The sequence below is a fragment of the Oxyura jamaicensis genome, chromosome 2 (genome assembly GCF_011077185.1).
Source record: "Oxyura jamaicensis isolate SHBP4307 breed ruddy duck chromosome 2, BPBGC_Ojam_1.0, whole genome shotgun sequence".
Taxonomy (NCBI): Eukaryota; Metazoa; Chordata; class Aves; order Anseriformes; family Anatidae; genus Oxyura; species Oxyura jamaicensis.
Window position 1 is genome coordinate 133258468 of NC_048894.1, and position 20680 is coordinate 133279147.

Below are 20680 nucleotides of genomic sequence, written 5' to 3' on the forward strand. Positions count from 1 at the left end.
CCTTTCCTTTCCTTTCCTTTCCTTTCCTTTCCTTTCCTTTCCTTTCCTTTCCTTTCCTTTCCTTTCCTTTCCTTTCCTTTCCTTTCCTTTAATTCTCAAAATTCAGGAATACATTTTTGAAGGCATGGATTTTTGTCACTATTTTTTTGTTAAATTTTTCCGCACCTTCTTATCATTCCACTAGCTTGTATAATATAGTAGTGGTAGTTCAACTTGTTTGAACTCCTACCTACCACCATTTTAAATATGACTTCCATTCATAAAATCATAGAATCATAGAATATCTAGAGTTGGAAGGGACCCGTAAGGATCATTCTCAATCTAGTTGTGCTTTGTCAAACATACTTGGAATTTTTCATATGATTTCTCTTGGAATTTTAACCAGCTTTCCCCTAAAGAAATAACGATTGTGTGGCCATCGTTTATTCTCATCTTTCATGTGATATCCTCTGAATCCTTTAGTCATTTTTATCTGAATTTGGCAGAAAGATAGTAGTACCAAAACTAAGGTCATAAATATCAGGATAGAGGACAAGGATGAGTGGAAATTTGTTTCACCACTTAAAAAAAAGGTGAGGAGACCTCAATAGTTGTATATTTTTTGATCACAGCTCATACCTTCCCTTGCTCATTGAGGGTGGGAGAGAGACCATGGGGCAGTGATTTGGATGAACAGAATGTTCTTAGGGAACATATGATGTAAATCAGCAAGAACACTGGTTCAATTAGCCCAAAGTCCAACTGCTTTAATATTGGCTGCTTGCAGATATTTAGTAAGTGATCTATCTTCTTGAAAAACCTTGCAAAAAGCAACTCACATTATAGCCATCCTGACATCAATGACAGTCTAAGGTAGAAATATCTTCATTTAACTTCTATGAGGATATGTAAACATGTTTATAGATCTTGAACTTTCCACTTAGTTTATGTAATACAATTTTTGTGCAAAAGTCCAATGATTTCCTACAAAACCACTTCCATATGAAGTGGGGATTAGCACTCCTGTCTTGAAGTTTACCGTTTTTCTTTCTTTTTCAGGCTTAGGTGGAAATATGGTGTAAAAATTTTTATTTCATTTTATTTTTTTTCACACTTTGAGGCCAGAAAATCAAATCTCCTTGTATCCACCATCTATGTAAATATCCAATGTATGCAAATATTAGAGGAACTGATGAAAATACAGCCTCTCCCCACAGAAATTACCCCATTTATCAGTGTACCTATTTTAAAACAAATGTGAAAAGCCCTCCCGATTTGATGTATAGTACAAAAATTCTTTCCCTTTGCATAATATTTATATATTGAATTTTGACTTATGTAGTTATCTTTTTAGCATTGTACATATGTTCCCTATTAGAATCATAGTACTGTGTATTTTCCAGAAAAACAAGTACTTAATCACTTGGAAATAGGTATTACTTATGTAAGACCATCAAAAAAGCTAATTGTAAACAAATCTTACAAATACGTGTGTGAACACACTGACTTAAATGCATAAAACCAAAGGTTTCTCATAGTTATGATTTAGCATTTCAGAAAACTGAATTTTATGCACCTGTTGCAGGAAAGGAGAGGCTTTCAGAGCCTTGGTAGCTCATAGACATTGTAATAGAGTTTGCAGTATGACAAGTCTCTGTAGTTTGGGGGTTTGTGGATTATAGATTTATAGGTTAACGGGAGCCACCTGATGTGAAAATATTTAAACATTGTGTGTCTGGTATGGTATGTCTTTCAATAAGGATATCGATTTGTTTTACAAAAGAATTTTCTGATGTTTCCTTTAGTTTGCACTACTGTGTAGTGAAAGATTTGCTTTTCTAAATATATGTACATGTACATCTGCTTTCCCTTTTAAAAAAATTTGATTTCTTTGTCTGGGGTGTTGTAAATGAGATATTTCTTTGTGTCAATGCTATGAGCACTTTATTAATTTCCAAGTTACAATGAGGAACAATGTTTTTCATGAGTGTTGATGGTGTTGATCAACTCCACATCTAATGATAATTCAATCTGTCTTTTTCTCATCAAAGCAATTGTTGGAGTAAAATCAAATTTCCACACAAATACCGCATCAGCATGGACATCCTAAAGACTCTGCATGTGCAGTTCTATCTGTGCCTAACTAGCAGTGCTTATTTTCAAGTCAGCTGTAAGATGCTTGCACTCATGCATGCACACACCCATAGAGAAAAACCATCCATTGTTACTGGTGATGGACAGAAATCTGTTGATACAGCTAATCCTAAGAGTTCAGATACTAATCTGGGCTTGATGAAACTTTCCAAATTTACTGACACTGCAAATACCAGGTGGGAAAATCTCAATTACAAACTTTCTCAAACAGCTTCAGCATTTTGATGTGAGAAGCCTGAAGAATGGCAAATATATTCTTGTGTGTTTAGCGATGAGTCTTTGATTCCATAATACTTTTTCTGACAGTTTCAGAATATTCATTCATTGCTTCTAGCGAACCATGTTTTATATTAAATTGGGATTAGTCTGTTTTACATCATTACCTATGGGTAATAAAATTTTGGATATATCTGTCTACATGTAGAAATGTATTTACATGTATTTTTGTTCAGTAAATGCTGTTACAGTTAGAGGTACTGAATGTTTAATCAAAAATAAGCAGCTCTTGACACTGTAACTCACTAACTAGCTACAGTAACTCACTGTAGCTAGGATTCCTGTTCACTTCTGATCATTTGAAAATAGGCAAAAGTCTGTGTTGTGAAACACTTGGCAGTTATAAAAGCCTCAATTTTGAAGTCCATGAGCTGCAATTTTAAGCTATAAACAGGGCCAAAATAAATAAAATAAATAAATAATTAATAAAAAAGTCAATATCCAGAGGTTTATTACAGTGAACAAAAGTAAACTAAACTTGTCTTGGGTATTTCTTCTGCTCTTTAAAAGACGCACATGTTTAAAGGCGAAGAGTAAGTGCACTGTACATATGTTAGCATTGTACATATGTTCACTCAAATAAAGAGTAAGTGCACTGGTGTAGTCCTGCTTGGGAACTTTGGTAGAAGATATTTTTCATGCCTTTTTTTTTTTTTGTTGTTGTTGTTATTTTTCTCTTTCCACTTTTGAGTGATAAAACAGTGGACATTACCCGAATGACACAGCAGAATGGTCTGTGATGCATTTGCCCTTGTGCTTCCTTCCTCCACCTTTTTTTTTTTTTGAATACAAAGCGTGCTTTTTATTTATTTATTTATTTTTTTCCCTGAATGGTTTGATTTCTTTTCAAAATTTATCAACTTAATTTTAAGGTTGTACACCCAGGAGCATTAAACTTTTACATGTTGGAAAAAAATTATTATATGTGGTATGGACTGATATGATATGGGGGATGTAATAAAATTCAGAACAAGAAAAATGAAAGTGGAGCACAGGAACAAAGATGTAATACACATTATAAAAAACATTTATAACTATGAAAACCATTAAAACCATAATATTTAGGAGACTACCAAGGTCATATTTAGCACTGATTAACTCTGAAATGTTAGAAACCTAATCAGATATTTGCAAAACTGGAGCTTTGTTTCAGAACCACCAAAGCCAGGAGTTAAAAAATTGAGTCAAGGTTCAGACTATCAGGAAGCTGAGTTAATGGATTAAAAATGAAATTTAATTATTTTTATTTGCCATTTTAAATTAATTCTAACATTTTCAGGGGCTATGAAATAACTTTTATTTGAGATTAGAATTGAGATCTCCTTTAAAATACATGTCTCAGTGCTACTGGTGATTTGAGCAGAATATCAAAACCACACTCCCCTGTGCTGAATGGATGGTGCTTTAACTTTGTTCATCTTAAGCTAAACAATAAAACAAATAAATTAACACATAAACAATAAAACAAATAAATTAATATATAGGATTAAATTGAAAAATTTAAATATATTTGTTTATTTTTGTTGCCTGCTGCAGAATAACGATAGAGAGGGCACTGTTACAAAGCTGATGAACCTTGTATTTTAACCTTTTATTATTATTATTTATTTATTTTATTTTTTTCATCCAGAGGCACGAAAACCTTACTACCACCGTGTCCTTGCTCCGTATGGGACAAAGCGTATAAACTTGACATTTACACCTCGCCGGTGCTCTTATCTCTCTGGATCTGCACACTGCCTACCACGGACGAGGGGTGCAAGAGCAGCAGCTACAGCAGGACCAGCACCCGAAGGCAGGGCGGCCACTGCGGCCGCGGGGGAGCCCCGGGGGACCCCCAGGAGGGAGCCGGGGGAGAGCCGGTGCCGGCGGGGGTCCCGCCGTGCTAAAGCTGGAGCGAGGCCAAAGGCACAGGGGATATAAGGCTGCCCGGGATACAAAGCGGGAGGCGACGGGCAGGGATGCCAAACTAAGGGGAGGCGAGCTCAAATGCAGTCGGGATCTCTGCGTTTCACGTTTAGATGATTAAAAGCCCTTAATAAGTACTTTTATCCCGCGTGGTTAGAGAACGGCTGCAGAAACTTTACGTGCCCCTATTTTTTTATTTTATTTTATTTTATTTATTTATTTTTTTCCTGTAGCCTTGGAACTGCAAAACCTCAGAAGCCACCTGGAGAGCGCCCCGGCGCGGGGTGGCGCTGAGCCGTGCGTCCCGCTGGAGGGGAGCCTCGGCCGGGGCTGGCAATGCCGGGGGGGGAAAGGACACGGAGTGCGGGCTGGAGGAAGGTCCGGGCTCTTCGCCTGGAGGACATCAGGCACTGGTGGATGAGGCGGCTGCCCGTTTTGGAGTGGGTGCCCGCCTACGCCTGGAAGGAGAATTTGGTTCCCGACGCGGTTTCTGGGATGATGCTAGCCATTCAACAGGTGACACAAGGTACAGTTAGCACAGCTGAGAGTCATATTTGGAACGGGAGTCCTGCTGAACTTCTCTGGTCTTCTTTTATCTCCCTATTATCCTAAAACTTTCTTTAAGACAAACACATGCTCACCTTTCAATGTTGATTTAATCTAAATAAAAATATGAGTTTACAGTGTTAACTCTTATGTGTATATAATAGAAGTAAAAATGGAAATACCTCATGTTATTTTAACTGATTGCTCTGAACTGAAACTTTACTATCCCATCCCTCTGACAGGTTTTCAGACTTAATATTGGAGGTAGGAGACCAGTAACTCTGTTCATAGAGCATCTTGTTGTATCTGATATTTTAATCAGTTAAATGACCAGATTTCCCTATTTTACATGAAAAACAAAATATATCTACATGATAATTGCACTGTAATGTGTCTATTTTATAACTGAATTTTAAGAAATGCTGTTCTGGAGTAAGCATTGGCATTCTAGTATTACCTGTGCAAACCCAGCGTGCAGGAGTAAAAGTTAACAACATTCTGTAGTTAAGAGATGCTTCTCCCAGAAACATTAGCCATGGAGAGGGTCGGTGTGCATATGCAGCTTTCATATTTCAGTTCCTATGTTGATTTAAGGTTGTATTACAGTAGCTAGCACACCTCTTGTCAAACAGTGATACACAGTAGGGGTGGATCTAGACTCCATTTGGCAGCTTAAAAATAAAGAAAAATTAATTTTTTAAAAAAAGAGAAAAAGAACTCTCAGAAAAAAAACCCTGAGGAATGACCTTCAGAAACCAAAAGTCCCAATAAAACAAGTTTGCAAACTGATTGCTACTAGGAAATAAAAGCTTTCATCCATTTTTGATATGTCTTTGATAGTGTCACCTTCTTTATGCAATATTTGGTACATATCTGAGGCAAATCCCAGCTGCTTGTCTGCTTCATATGGATTTCAATTCCTTGCCTTATATAAACTATATATGTTATTTCTTAACAACTTCCCATATTAACTATGCTTAACTATCATCCACATTGTTAAATTATAAGCACTACTTCAATTGAATTACGCTGGAGCAGGAAACAACCGGTTTGTATAAGTATTTGTGCTTTTAAGGTAATTAGGAACATCTGCATTGGCATGATTGAACTTTAAGATCCTTAATACTGTAATACTGTAAAGTATCTAATTTCACTGGTATGTACATATACAACAATTGTAATTAAAATGCTGTTAATAACAGCATGGTGAAATTCATAAAAAATATTAAGTTAACAGCAGTTCTATATTGGTTGTGGTTTTAGAGAGAAATTTCTTGTTTGAGTCTTGTACCAAGAAGTTAATTAATATGACAGATTAATTTAAGACAGTCCAGAAAAGATAGAAAATAGAAAATTCAAGCACTGGTATGAAAAAGTTAGAAATGACTGATAATTGTCATGCAGAGCACAGTGTCACTGGGTGTAACAGCAACATGTTTAAGTAAATTCAAGTATACAGAAATACATTTCAGTTATGGAAAAATCTGAAGTAGTATGCATACACAACAGCTTTCTGAGTGATAATAGCTGCATGCTCCAGAGCACAGAGCAGTCCAGTAGCTTGAGAATAAAGGAAAAACTTCCCTCAGAGCTGTTTTTCACAATTTCCTACTGTGGGATATCTTACTCATCTGGTATCAGCCATATTCAGAATATTCAAGATGGCAGGTGCTCTGATCTGGTTTAAAGTGTCTGTGTTTCAACTACTAACCAAAAAAGTAGAAGAGAGAGCTGTCTTTTATTTTTAAAGGAAGGAAAAGAAGGAAAGAAGGAAGTCACTGCCATTAGTGTGTCATGGCATCACACTGCATGCAGCAAAGGTTACATTTATAATTGTTCCTTGTAGATTTTTTTTTAGAAATTGTTTCTGGAGAATTCTTATGCAAGAGTAGTTTTCAGAGTCTACCTTGTATAAGGGAGAAAAAGAAAAGAATTAATGAGATTACCAGTGATCAACGTATGCAGATAATGTTTGCTCCCCAAAAGTTTTTATAAGGATATCAAATAGTTCAGAACAGCTGTTTGTGTTTGTTTGTTTTCAGGGTAGGGTAGGGAGACAGGAAGGAGTCATGGGATTATTGTGATGTGGTATTTGGTATTTGCGAAGAAGGAGAGCTCAACACGAAGTCTTTGCTGAAACCAAGCAGTACTTCTCCACATGCTCCTATAGTTATTTTATTGTCTACTACAAATGCAAGTTAATCTTAATTCATGAGTCTCAGAATTCCCTGCTGAATTATTCTGTCCAGTTTACCCATTGAAACAATATCTGTACAGTTCCTGCCTATGTCCTCTTGTTTTAGTGTTTTAGCAAATTCAACAGAAGATGGTAATTATGTTTCTACAAATTGTAGGAAAATGGCCATTGAAAACAGACCCTCCAATTTCTAAAAAGTGATAATAGAAACTCATACCTTGTTAGATATCAGTTAATGTGTACCAAAAAAAAAAAAAAAGTTTTTTATGCCCTACTTGCTGGAAAGATTCAGTTGGAGCTTGCACTGTCAGACTGCAAAGGCAGTCAACCTTTAATCTAAACTGACAAAAGAAACCAAGCTTCATTAGTTCAAGCACACAAAACTATAATTATTTAATAATGTCCTTCTCAACATCTAATTTTTCAAACATAGAATCATTATTTTTAATCTGATACCTAAGGCTGAAAAATAATCTTAGAATTTTAAATGAACTTGGTTATCCTGTGTTGGAGTTTGCAGCACACTTTCAGAGATAGCTAAGAAATCTGAGTTTTCATGTTTTAGTAATTACTGCCTAATTTGTCTGTTTCTCAAAAATCTGTTTTTCATAGACTAGAGAAACAAGTCTCTAAATTAGCAATCGAATCCTTTATTTGTTTCTCAGACTAGTACTTCATTCCCTCTTAAAACTCATTAATAGCCCATCAGCAGGAAGATGATCTTAAAATATGAAGACTTTTCTTTCTGTTTTGTTCTTTGTTCCTTACCCACACACTCAAATTCAATTACTGTCTCCGTGTAGATGATTTGCAAGTCTCTAATAAGATTTTTCTCTCCAAATTAAACTTGTGTAAATAAAATAAACATTCTGCAGTGTAGGTATCTAGTTGTCAAGGAGCTGCTCTTGCATTCCTTACAGTCAATGGAAATCTAGTTAGTAAGAGTTAGTGAAATATATGGTGTTCAGTGTTGTGGGAGGTAGTGAGTGATTATCTTTACATCACTTTTGTTTGCTTGTTTTTCTCTTTCCTTCACTTACTAAGCTGTCTTTTTTTCTTGACCCACAAGTTTTCTCACTTTTGCTTTTCTGATTCTCTCCCCTGTCGTTTGGGGGGACCAAGTGAATGGCTTGGGGGTGCTTAGCTGTTGGCCTGACAACCCACCACAGGTGTGATTCATCTAACTCCAGGCATCTACCTTGTCAACGCTGGTTGATTGTACCAGTAAGATTTCCACCAAAAGTAACAGGGGACTGGCTCAGGTGTAGCCACTGAGGATGTAGACATGAAAATTTAGGCGAGGTATTTCCCAGCCATTATAACTGTGGCATTGTGGGTAATAAACTGTTCATGTTTAAAGTAATTAAAGGCAGATTGTACTCTTTTCTTTACTGTATCTCATACATTAACCTGTCACAGTAATACCAAATTTCTCTTTGTGGCTTTGCCATGTGACCTGGACTTCATCTTTGTGGGCAAGAAGCGTACTTGGACAAAATTGTGTCTGAATTTTTCTGAGTTTTCTTGCATGATAACATTAAGATGCATTATGATGTAGTCTTTCCATGAAGCTAAATCTCATAAACCTGTCAAACTGATTTTCTGTACCCTCCTGAACATGTGCTATAACCTGTTCATATCTGTTCAGAATGCAGCTGCTTAGCTCATTTTCAGTCTGTGGTAACTTTTTATTGCACTCAGCAAGTTATTCATCTTTACTTTCAAGGCCTTTCATAGGTGATCTTTCCTGGCATTATTTATTCATTACCAAGCTGTTGATACATCTCTGATTAATCCATTTTGCTAGCCTTCTTCATCCAATGTAATCTTTTCAAATACCTTTGTGCCTTCTCTTGGGATATAAAGCATACAATGTATACTGCTTGATATATTGCATGCCCATCTCAGTTTTTGCTTCTCTTTTTTATTCAGTTTAGAATCTTTCTCTTTTCTCTCTCTCTTTTTTTTTTTTTTTTCATTTTTTTTCCCTTTTTTCTTTTTTCCTCTCAGAACTATTTCTACCGTCCACATAGTAAATGGCATCTAGAAGCCATGTAGGTAAAGTTTACCCATCAGTAAGCTTCTCCGACTGTCATGGTCTGCAAAAACATAAATCTGGTTTGTCTGAAAAAGGCTATGCAAATTTACCTTCTGTTATGCAATTGAGTTCATAGCCACAGAAATTATCCTTAATTATCTCACATAATCTGTTTGAATACATATATTAGTGTGCATAACTTATTTAGATATGTCAGTTCTCTGTATAGTTAGGGGACACAGATGTATCCAAAATGTAAATCAGAGTACATTGGTTAGGACATTACATAATATGCAAAGTAAGTTCTCTGATTAACAACTGAAGTTGTCTTAGTCTTTCTGGAGGTAAATTCCTAATATAGGTACCTAACTTCAGAAAATATGAACCCTTCCTCCAAAACTTCTTCCAAGATCTTGATCTAGGTTTAGATAATTATAATCCTCTTCTGCAAGCTATTAATGACCAGAGAGAATTCTGCTTTGGCAAATACATGACTTAATTTATGTTTTTTCATTCACCAGGTGACAATAATATTTGCACCTTTCACTTTTCATTGTAGGATCTTGGAGATCTTTGCACTGTCTAATAACAGCGTTCAGAGAAAAAGAAATGAACAAACAAAAACAAACCTGCAGCACATGAACAAAAGAGTATAAAGTAGCATGAATACATTTAGACTTAAAATCTAAAACAGTCAATTAAAATATCAGGATAAGGAGATGCATATATGAATTATGTGATAAGGAGATATATCTCCTTATCACATAATTCATATATGCATTAAATCACATTTGCCTGTTGTAAAAGGGATCAGAACACAGTGCACAAGAGGATCCTTCACAGGTTTTTTTCCCTACAATATCAGTTGCTGCTCCAAAAATCGAAGTATTAAACTGTGGTATAAGATAACGGTATAAAATAATTGTTTATCTTAAAAATGGACAAATAAACAAAAAAACACACAAAAATCTTCCACAAACCCTCACTGTATTTCTGATTCCATCTTTATCTTGTTAAGTTCCTCATATTTGGCTGGATTCATAAGCATTTTGCTATTTGTTCTGAAATAAAGGTGTGACTATGTGCTATACTGCATATACTCAAAGGGTACCCATATGGAAGCATGTGGGTACAAGATTTGGACTTTCATGTTTATTGGATTTGAGATTACAGTGGTGTTCTGCAAATTTTTTAAAAAGTCTATTTTTTGTGGTCAGTGAGCACATGGATACACTTCATATAGAATTTATATGTGGTGTTATACATTAGCTAGCTTTCCTATGACCTGTCATGAGAAAGAAATGCTTTGGCTCAAATAGGTTTTGGTGGATTGTTTTTTGGAGGGGTGGAGGGCCCTTGAGACATATTTCCTCTAAAAGTGAAATATGTAGATGGCATCTGATGAAATCAGGATTGTTATTCCTGCCAACTTTTTAAATTCTGCAAGCCCAATAATAACTTGCCAAAGATTGGTGTGTTTTGTATGTTTTAATTAAAGTTAATTTAATCTTGAGCTGGATTTATTGCTGAACAACTAATTCCTTAACACTAGCCGGAGACGTTGCTGTTAAAAAAAAAAAAAAGGGACCATACTGCCTTCATGCATTCCAGAACTGGTGCCCAGTGTTTTGGAAGGCACGATGCCAAAAACAGAATATATATTTATGTTCATATATATATATACATATATTTAGGTTTTCATGGAGGAACCCCAGCTGTCTTCTCAAGGGTGATAGTTGCTGTTTCTTTCTTTCTTTCTTTTTCTTTTTTCTTTTTTCTTTTTTTTTTTTCCTTTCCAGGCTCTGACCATAAATATAGACATAAATATACTCTGAGCAGACTAACTAGAGCTAATAATTTTATTAAGGAGTAGATCTGTCTTGTAAATATACATCTGGCATACAAATAGCATGTGTAGATGAAATTGAATCAGCACATTTGGAAAGAGAGCCAAAAAACTTCCTAGAGAATGCATTGGAGAATCCATGCAGTTCATAAATGATTTGTGGAAGAAAGTCTCCAGCTGAACTCTGGTATAGTTCTCCCTTACAAAGAATAATGATGTAAGCTGATAATGAAATGTAGCATATTAGTAAGTAAATGCAGGGCAATATTTCATATTTATACAACTTTCCAGCAGACGACTAAAGCATTGGTGCTGCTGTGGATGCACTATTTTCATTCCTGATGTCTGCTAAGATTCTTCCAGGTTGCACATGTGCTAATGTAGACCTGTCTGACAGACTCCTAGGAATGTGAATTCAGCTTCTGAATGACCTCTGAATCCTCTGGAGCCAGGTACATGTTAGTATGACCAGATAAGCTGTGCAATGTCCCATCCCAGCTCCTGGGATGTACCTGAGCACCATGGACAGAGACTGACAAACTCAGGGAGTATTGACTCCCTGAAGAAAAAAATGACTTCACCTATAAAGTTCTAGGTCAGAGAGATCAAGAAGACTGTTACTGCTGAGACCTTTGACCATCGTTTTGTCAAAATGAATGGTTTTCCTCATAGGTCTCCTGAAGCTGGGTTCACCTTGGGTTAAGGCCTGTTATCAGCCAATGACTGGTCTTTATTTCTCTACAGTGTTGGTGCTACTCGAGAGGCTACCTCGTAGTTTAGTTCTCTGGTTATTCTTACTGAGGTCCTGTAATCCCCTTTCAAAATACTTATTTCATTTTATTTTGGAGATGGCCAGGTTCTTCACGTGTTATGGCTGAGCGGTGTATAATAGTAATAGGTCTAAATCTTTAATCTCTGTTTGTCTGTCAGTAGTCTTTGTTTTTTCTTTCTTTCCTGGATTTTCATGAAAAGAAAAGAAAATACTAGATTTTTTTCTATCTGCTTTTGGATGTAAGTATGTAAAATTTTATGTACAGAAAGGTCAAGATATCTTAATTAGATAATTCATAAATGAGTCACACAGTCTACTTGTTTCTACTTCCGTAATACTTGATTATCCTTTCTTTTGAACATAAAGATACAAGTGTCAGTATCTGTAAATCTGCAAAGTGGAGGAATAGAACAGAGCTTTCCCAAACATACTTTTGACGTAATTCTCAGATGGCACTTGGCAAAGATGCATTGCAGATACTGTATGACTAATACAGCTGAGTTACTCCAGTCTCTGTGGACTGAAGGTGACGGTTGCTTGGGAAGGTGCTGCACTGAAGCATCCCTCAAGGAGAGAATGGTTGCTAACACTTGTGTGGACTCTGAAAGATTTATGCTAAGTTTTGCAGAATATGTCCTTCCATTTTGCTGTTAAATTCTTCATTTTCTTCAGGCTCTGAATGGCAGATGAACTAAGAAATGTTTTTTAGCTCTTTGTACCTTCTCTTCAAATAAGTTAGGCAGCAGGTAAAATCCACGTGCATAGCCCCAGCAAATTATACATTAGGAAACAGGGATCTTGCAAGCATGAGCTGTATGTGTGCACCATCAAAGAATTGATACTGAGCTTTCCAATTTTTGGAGGAAAATGTTATTATTTAGAAAGGATTTATTATTATTTATTTATTTATTTATTTATTTATTTATTTTTGTGCTAATAACTCTTAACAAGCCAGTGCCAAATAACCTTCCAGGGTTGTAGATTTGTGTTAAGAAATTGTTATGAAATATACATATTTTTTGTTAATTCAGTAAAAATTATTAGCCTGGAGTTAGAAATTAAAGCCTTAGATATGAATCATTGGCTGTTTAATTTGTTGATTTTCCAAGAGGGATAGGAGACTCATTAAATATGTGTTAATTCTACATTTCAGGACATCTAGAAGAAATGCTTTTCTTATTACATAATTTAGCTTTGTGGATAAGGAGAAAAATTGACTTTTTTTCCTGAAGCATCGGAGATTTTTCATGACTGCAGACAGTATTTTGAGAGGGATAAGATGTATTAGTGTTGTTTGGCATTCCATAAACTTGATGTTTGGCCATTTTAATATCGTCTCATTCAAGAAAAGAAAAATTACAATAATAAATTTTTACTTGAATATATATGCTACAGGAAAATCTGTTAAATGTATAGTTTTTCACAATAAATGGTAAATGAAGAAATTTTTGAAACTCCTCAGATTAATTGTAGACTTGCTACTTTTTCTGCTTCTAGTTTGCATATAGCATTTCTAAAAGACATGGTATAGATATCCTCTGAACATACATATGTTTCACCAGCTTTTTTCCAAATGCAGAAAATTGTTAACTAGTTGATCATACTATGATGATTCATAGTTCTTTTTATGGAAAATATTTTTTATTTCTGTGACTGTGGTTTTGCCTCTAGCCTAATTAGGAGAAACTATCAAATTAGCAAATTGAGAGACTATTCTCCTGTGGGAGGCCTTATTTCTATTTGTATCAAGCTTGTTATTCTATAGTTATCTGCATTTGACAGCTACCAACAGTGGTGCCACATCTCTTGCTTTTCAAAGTGGCAAGCTGTGATTGTTATGCATCTGGTGCAAGCCAGAGAGCATGGTTTTCAATGAAACTGCATCGCACAATGTTATCTTATGATAAGGAGTTCGTTAAAGCAAAGAGCCACAATATTAATGTACTGTATTTGAACTTATTGTTGTTTGCATTTCTTTCCATGGAATTTATATTCTTATATGAGAACCTTAATGTCACTGCCATTGAGGCTTCTCCACATTACCACTGAAGATTACATGGGATCCTTGTTTTATGATATATTTCTTCTGAGTATTATTACTGTTTGGAATGAAAAAATTAAAATCATGTTTCTTGTCTTTTGACTAGTTCTTGAGCATATGGAATGCATTGTAGCAAAGTTTAATATGAAAATTAATGAAGTGAGCTGAAACATACTACTGCTTATATCTTTAAAATGTATTTGAACTTTTAGAACGTTGTATGTCTAACCAGAAAGACTCAAGTCTTTACTAATTCTGTTTTATAATGCCCCTCTGCTCCTACACACAATTGACGCATTTCAGTAACAGGAACAAAAACCCAACAGAGTCAGAAATGGAATCAAAGACTGGTAATTTTAGCTCTGTCTTAACTGTCATGACCTCACCATGAAAAGAATGAGCCACCACTTCTAGAAACTTAATACAAGAAGGCTATGAAAGGTCCACAAGTGAAAAGACAAAAACAAGGGCCAGATTTATGTTCAGATTATCTGCCTATAGATGAGATGTATTTCTCAGCAGTAAGTCTGTGAGCAAAGCAAAATTCCTTCACAGATCCTGGGGGTTTGCTGGTCTGGGTAGCCCCTTTCACAGTTTTACAGAACTTGACTGTAAGAGTTCAGGTTGTTCTTCTTCCCCTGCTTTTCTGTGCCCTGTTCAGAGAGCTGAAATGAGATGTTGATGCAGTTTTTGTGTTGCTTCTTGTGCTCTACACACAGCTTGTACAGTTTATGTTGGATCAAACACATTCTGGCCATAATTGTCAAAAGTTTCAATTGTCATAATGTCCTAGGAAACATATAAAAATGTAAATACATGTAGAGAGGCAATACTTGGCTTTTACAGTCAGATGACAGCAGAATACTTTGTGGTAGCTGAACCTTTGTTTTCCTTTTAAATACTGAGAGGAAGAACAATGTATGTTGTTCTTAATCATGTATTAATTGGAAATATCAAATAGGAAAAAGCTAGTGGTCCCTCTTCTGGAAGTATTTTAGCTTAGCTTGTGGTATATTACTGTAACCTCTATTTTTTTTTTTTTTTTTGTACAACTTCTGAGGTAACCTCCTCTTGAACTGAATTATAAAGTTTCTTATGGTGAAAACTTATTAAATGTGAACCATTTCCTTTTATGAGGAAAATTCTTCAGTTCCTTTTAGAAGGAAAGCTTCAAGGTCCAAAATTAATACAATTTAATTCTAATGTTAGATATTATAAGACTTTAATCTGCTCTCTGCAAAAATGGACATTATTTTAAAACTTGCTTTACAAAATTGTTACTTTTTCCATGTGAAGAGGGTGTTTTTGTGCTTCCCTTGTAATCACTGATGGAGGCCGAACACTTAATGCAAGACGGAGAGCATAGAAAAGAACTAACAACTCCTTAGATCCATAGATGTGAAACACCTCTCTGTCCCAGACTATGCACAGTCATTCTCCCAGAACACACACATATATTTATATACAAGCTTAGACTGGTCACTCACATTGAAGGTGGACTTCAGAAAGGCACCTTGTGTATTGCACAAGCCAGTCCTGTGTTCCCTACTGCAGGATGTGGTATCCAACAAGATTTACAGAGGACCTCTGCCAGGCAATTTCTCATAATCTTAGTTGCTAGAAGGAAAAAATGTGAAATGACAGTACAGGCTGCTGCTCTTAAGTATAGTCTGAGGAGTCTCTCTGCTGCCTTGTAAGAAGTCAGTGTAGACTTGCTTGCTATCTTAGGTATCTGAAATTGAACAGCAACCACAGCTGCTGCTCTGCAGATATGTCTCTGTTAAAGGAGGATTTCCTGGCATATCGGGAGACTTTCAAAGAGAAAGATGGACATTGTCCTCTATAACTAAGCAATGATGGTAACTAGTAATCTGTAAAGTTAAATCCTAACCAATTCAGTTAATTTTCCATCTCAGTATAAAAATAAAATATTTTCTGAGTTTCTGGATCCACAGCTTTAAATAATGAAAAAAAAGTTAATATCTGAAGGATTAAAAAACCCCAGGCACCTAAAAACAATGAACTCTGGAATATTTTTTTTGTTTAAAAAATTAGAAGAAAGCAGACTGAGAGGGCTCCATCCAAACCAAAATTATAGGTTCTGAACTGCTTGTAAGAATCTGACTGCCTGGAGCCCTGACAGTTTCAAACCCTTGTTTTTGGGGATGGGGGGTGGAATGGTACTGCCTCCTCCTGTGAGGGTTTTCCATTAAAAGAGTTTGGAAACACTTATCGAGACAACCTGGAAAAACCGTAGCTGAGGCCCAAAATCATATCTTTGAGCTATTTGTTTTTGTTGGTGACGAAGATACAGAAGAAAGTATGAAGACTTTGATGATAGACAATAGATAAAAAGCCTTTCTCCGTTCTTCCTGATGCTCATTGTAAGGCTCTCTTTGCAATGGCTTATGGCCTAGATTTTTGTAAATGAAGGTGCTTCTTTTCCTGCTCTTGATAAAATCATATACATTTCCTCATTTAAAAAAACAAAACAAAACAAAACAAAAAAACAAATGCAGAAGTTTTATTTTACCTTCATGCAAAGAAGTAATTTCATTTAACTTTCCATAGGGCTGGCCTTTGCTGTTCTGTCTTCAGTCCATCCAGTTTTTGGTTTATATGGCTCTTTCTTCCCTGTCATTATTTACGCCATATTTGGAATGGGACGTCATGTTGCAACAGGTAAGTGTCTATTTGCTAAAACATTTTCAGAAATAAGGAACTGGCAATTGAAATAAAAGTGTGTTATAAGATCAATAGAAGAAAAATAATTTAAAGACTAAACATATATATATATATATATTTTCTTTTTCCAACTATTTATTTTTCCAGTTTACAAAATGTTGAATTACCCAAACACCAAGAGATCCACGTCTTCCTTAAATGAGGTTTCAGCTAGTTCAACTGGGACAAGCTTGAGGAAGTGATAGCCAGAAGTACCAGACTCCTGACATCAGCAGAGCTGCATATAAGCCTAGTCCTGGATATTTTTGTTCAGTCCTGGACAAATAATGTGCACTCCATGTTACGTGATCCACTGCTGTATCATCCCATGTTGCTCCAAGTCATGTATGCTTGTGGGACCAGTGACTGGATCTGAGAGCATTGATAAAGCCCTTTTTACCCACTAGAAATATCTCTCTATCTGCATATCTCTATATACAGTACAAGGCAAAGTGCATCTGAATTATGTCAGTGTCTTTAGGTTTTGCTACATAGGCAAAGAAATTATTTGGTAAATTCTGTTTAAATTTTAGGGGAAAAAAGATCAATGCTATATTTGGCTGACTAGTAATTCTTATGCCATACATTCTAATATTCAGTTAAATTATTTAAAACTTCTGAATGGCTATAAATTATTTTAGAGCAAGAGGAAAGCTGGAAGTTTGTTTTCCCTAAAGCTGCAGAAAGTTTTTGAGCCTTCTGATGTCTGAGAAGGAGCTGTGGATGCTGATAGTAACTTGAAGCTAAAATGAGTGATGGAATATACCCAGCTGATTTAAGAAATATTTTTTAAGTGAAAATTTAGACTTGGGAAAATAATTTTGGCACTTGAGTAGAGATAGATTAATATACTTTTTACTTTTGTTTACTTTTCTTTCCTTTTTTTTTTTTTTTTTTCCAGAACAGTTTTTTGCATTAAATATATTAAACCATGAATCTATATTAAAAAGTTGTTTAAAAACTGAATAATTTAACAGTGGATTTTCAGCTGCTTGTTATTGTGAGATTATTAGGAGGATCTCATATGATCATATGTAGGAAAGTGGATAAGTCAGTATCTGGTTGACCTAAATTCTACTAATGAAAACAGATGAGGCAACAGGTAAGTGTAAGCAGCTAAGGCTGATCTTTTATCCAATAGCATTCAAAGAATGATTTGCTGAGAGTTCTTCAGTTCTATGGCTAAGGATTCCTGCACAATCCCTTTTGTGGAAACCTGGAAATATTTTCAGATGTCTTCCAGACAAAAAAAACTTTATTATTATTTTAAATAAATGTTTGTGATATATGTTGTTGATTCTTTCAGTAGAAATGTCTCATGTACTTAACCTATCAGCCACAGTTAAGTAATTGTGGCAGGCAGGCTGAACTGGAGCCATACTGACTCTCTCAGTTCTCCAAATGCTCCATAATTTCTCTTGTACATAGCTGAAAATCTCTTCTACCAGCAGCTTCTATAATATAAGAGGGACTCTTTATATGCGTTCAGGCTACAGGAATGACCTTTTGTTGGTTAAGTCACTTATGTTAGCATGAAATGGGAAATTCATCAGTGGCCAGGTTCTGTCAGCTTTTACTTGAAAACCTTCTGTCTTCTGTGACACGGTTGATCTAATTTGAAAGATTATTTACCTGAATAACAAATCCCTACATGTTTTTCTTGTCTGCTTTTGATATAAGTGAGTTTGGAGGATCCTCTGACAGCATCTTTATCTGTGATAGGAAGGCCATGAAATGTGGTAGGTCAGACATACACAAGAATTTTAGAAGGCTAAAAAAATGGATTTGAAGACTGCCGTAGAGAAGATGATCAAACTGGTAGTTAAAAGTTCTTTAAATACATCAAAATGAAGAATAGAGGAAGGAAACTGTTGTGACACCTTTCTGACAAAGATATAACTGGGACATTCCGTGACAAGGTCACAAGACCGTTGAGCTACTAGTGTGATTTTAACTGCCAGAACGGCTCTGGAGGGAATCCTGGAAACTATATTTCTCCCCTATTATTACAGACTACAGTAAAAAATAATATCACTGAAAGTTATGTATGATCAGAGTTTGCTGGAAAGGTGTTAATGTGACTTGTATGTAGGAAAATCCCATCTCACTAAACACCTAGAGTTCTGTAGGAGTGTTAGTAAGCACATAACAAAAAGAAATACTTGGAATGTAAGATATCATAATGGTCAAACAGCTGCTGATAAGGTTGCACACCAAAGGTTAATAAAGAAACTGAATTGCCCTTGTGACAGAAGAAAAGTTCTTTTATTAATTATTAGCTGGCTAAAGGATAAGAAGCATACAATAAGACTCAGTGGTAATTTTTCAGGGTGGAGGAGTCCTAGTAGGGTCCAAAAGAACTTGTGATGGGAGTTTTACTATATCAAGGCCAAGGTGATGATAGAAATGTACTCACCAGGTTCTGTACAGATAGGGGAGAATAGGAATCATGAGAGCTCAATGAAACTGGTGAGAGATCACTTTAAAATAAAGTATAGAATAAAGAAAATACTGAATACTATAGATGCTGAACCTCTGGAACCTGCTCCCAGAGGACACTGTGGAGAAAGAAAATACAAGCAGGCTCAAACAGAGATTCAACAAATTCATGAATGCTAGTTCATAAGGAAAATCTAAAAGGACCAAATAAGGATGTACCCACTAGCTTCCTCAATACAACAGCTATGGATGCTGTGGTTTATGAGGGGAATAGACCGCAGAAAGTGGCCAGGCTTTTGTACTTTCCTTGAGTAATACCTCTGATTTCCACAGCTGAAGTCAGAGTACTGGGCCAGATGGGCCTGCCTCCAGTGCAGATTATTTCTTGATTTTTTTTATTTTTATTTTTTAAACATACACATCTGCTAAATATGTTGGGCTAAGTATTAGGTATATAGCATGATTTAATTACCCTAGAAATTTGAATGGTGAACATTTGGGACCTTTAGACAAAAAATATTTCATCACACACATGGTAAGTCAAAAGCATCTGTGGTACCTTCAAAAAATTGTGAATAATTATGTTTCAACCTCTTTTATTAATATATCTACATAAACCTTCTCATGAAAAGTTTGCATTTAATTTGCATGTATAAATGGTATTTTACATGAAGAAATTTGTAATATGTAAAAATATTATCTTAGAAATTATTTTTAGGATTGCATAAAATGATAATCAAAATGGCCAAGTTTTGAAAAACTGACCATTAATGATGAGTACAGATATACAATCATTGGTAACTAATCTGCGGCTTTTTTTTTTTTTTTTTTTTTTTTTTTTTTAATAGGAACTTTTGCTTTAACTTCCTTAATATCTGCCAATGCAGTTGAACGTCTTGTTCCCTCAGCTGGCACTAATTTCACTGCAAACAATAATTCAGGACTCTTGGGCCTATCAGAGTTTGAAATGCAGAGGATTGGAGTTGCAGCTGCAGTTTCATTTTTGGGAGGAATCATTCAGGTAAATGGTGAACACACATTCTGTATGCTGCTGATGTTTGGCATTTGTGACAGCTCTGACTTCTGTAATATACTTTTTTCACTTCTCTGAGAAAAACTGACCATGGGTCTGGTCTAATGTTCATGAATGATAGACTGAATGTGCTTTAAGAATTTGCTGGTTGAGATGCAGTAATTATTTGTATACATGCTCCTAGGGTGTTGTAATGTGAAGTAAAACCACATTCAGTCAGCTCTAATATAACATTCAGTTGCTGTTGGTGTTCCCTTTCCTTCTCCTTCAGAAACAAAACATGAATCAGCTCTCTGGTAAGCACTGACATATTCCTGAGGCTTTCTATTGCTTTTGGCCCGAAGAGAAATACTATACAACATTCAGTAATTAAAAACAGTAGGGGAAACATCTTTAAATTCTCTTTAGAGTTCATACACCCATCATTAAAGTAAAATAAATTAGTAAAACAGATGTCTTCAAATGATTCTCCAAAGCTTATTCAAATGATCAGAGGTCTTTTAAATTTTTTCTCTATTCCTATTTTCACCACAAGCACTGAATTCCTTTTTGCATTGCCAGTTGCTTCGGTATTCAAAGAAGGCTTCCATCTTTTCTTGTAAACATTAAAATGGAAGAAATGTTCCAGCTTTTGACATTGCAACACCTCCTGGGTACTTCACCTCCTGGAAGAAACCCAGACCCCTACACCTGGTGCTTTGGGTCCCTCTACTATGCAAAAGATGAG

At 35.6% G+C, this 20680-nt stretch overlaps 1 protein-coding gene across 1 annotated transcript in view; it reads left to right on the top strand.

Moving 5' to 3' along the window:
- The window catches only part of SLC26A7 (solute carrier family 26 member 7), an 83711-nt gene that overhangs the window by 14169 nt on the left and 48862 nt on the right, over window positions 1-20680 (top strand). The window contains exons 3-5 of the mRNA XM_035318253.1: window positions 4551-4843; window positions 16329-16439; window positions 19769-19941. Coding sequence (XP_035174144.1) covers window positions 4654-4843; window positions 16329-16439; window positions 19769-19941 — 474 coding nt within the window. The 5' untranslated portion in view covers window positions 4551-4653. The remainder of the gene's footprint in view (window positions 1-4550; window positions 4844-16328; window positions 16440-19768; window positions 19942-20680) is intronic.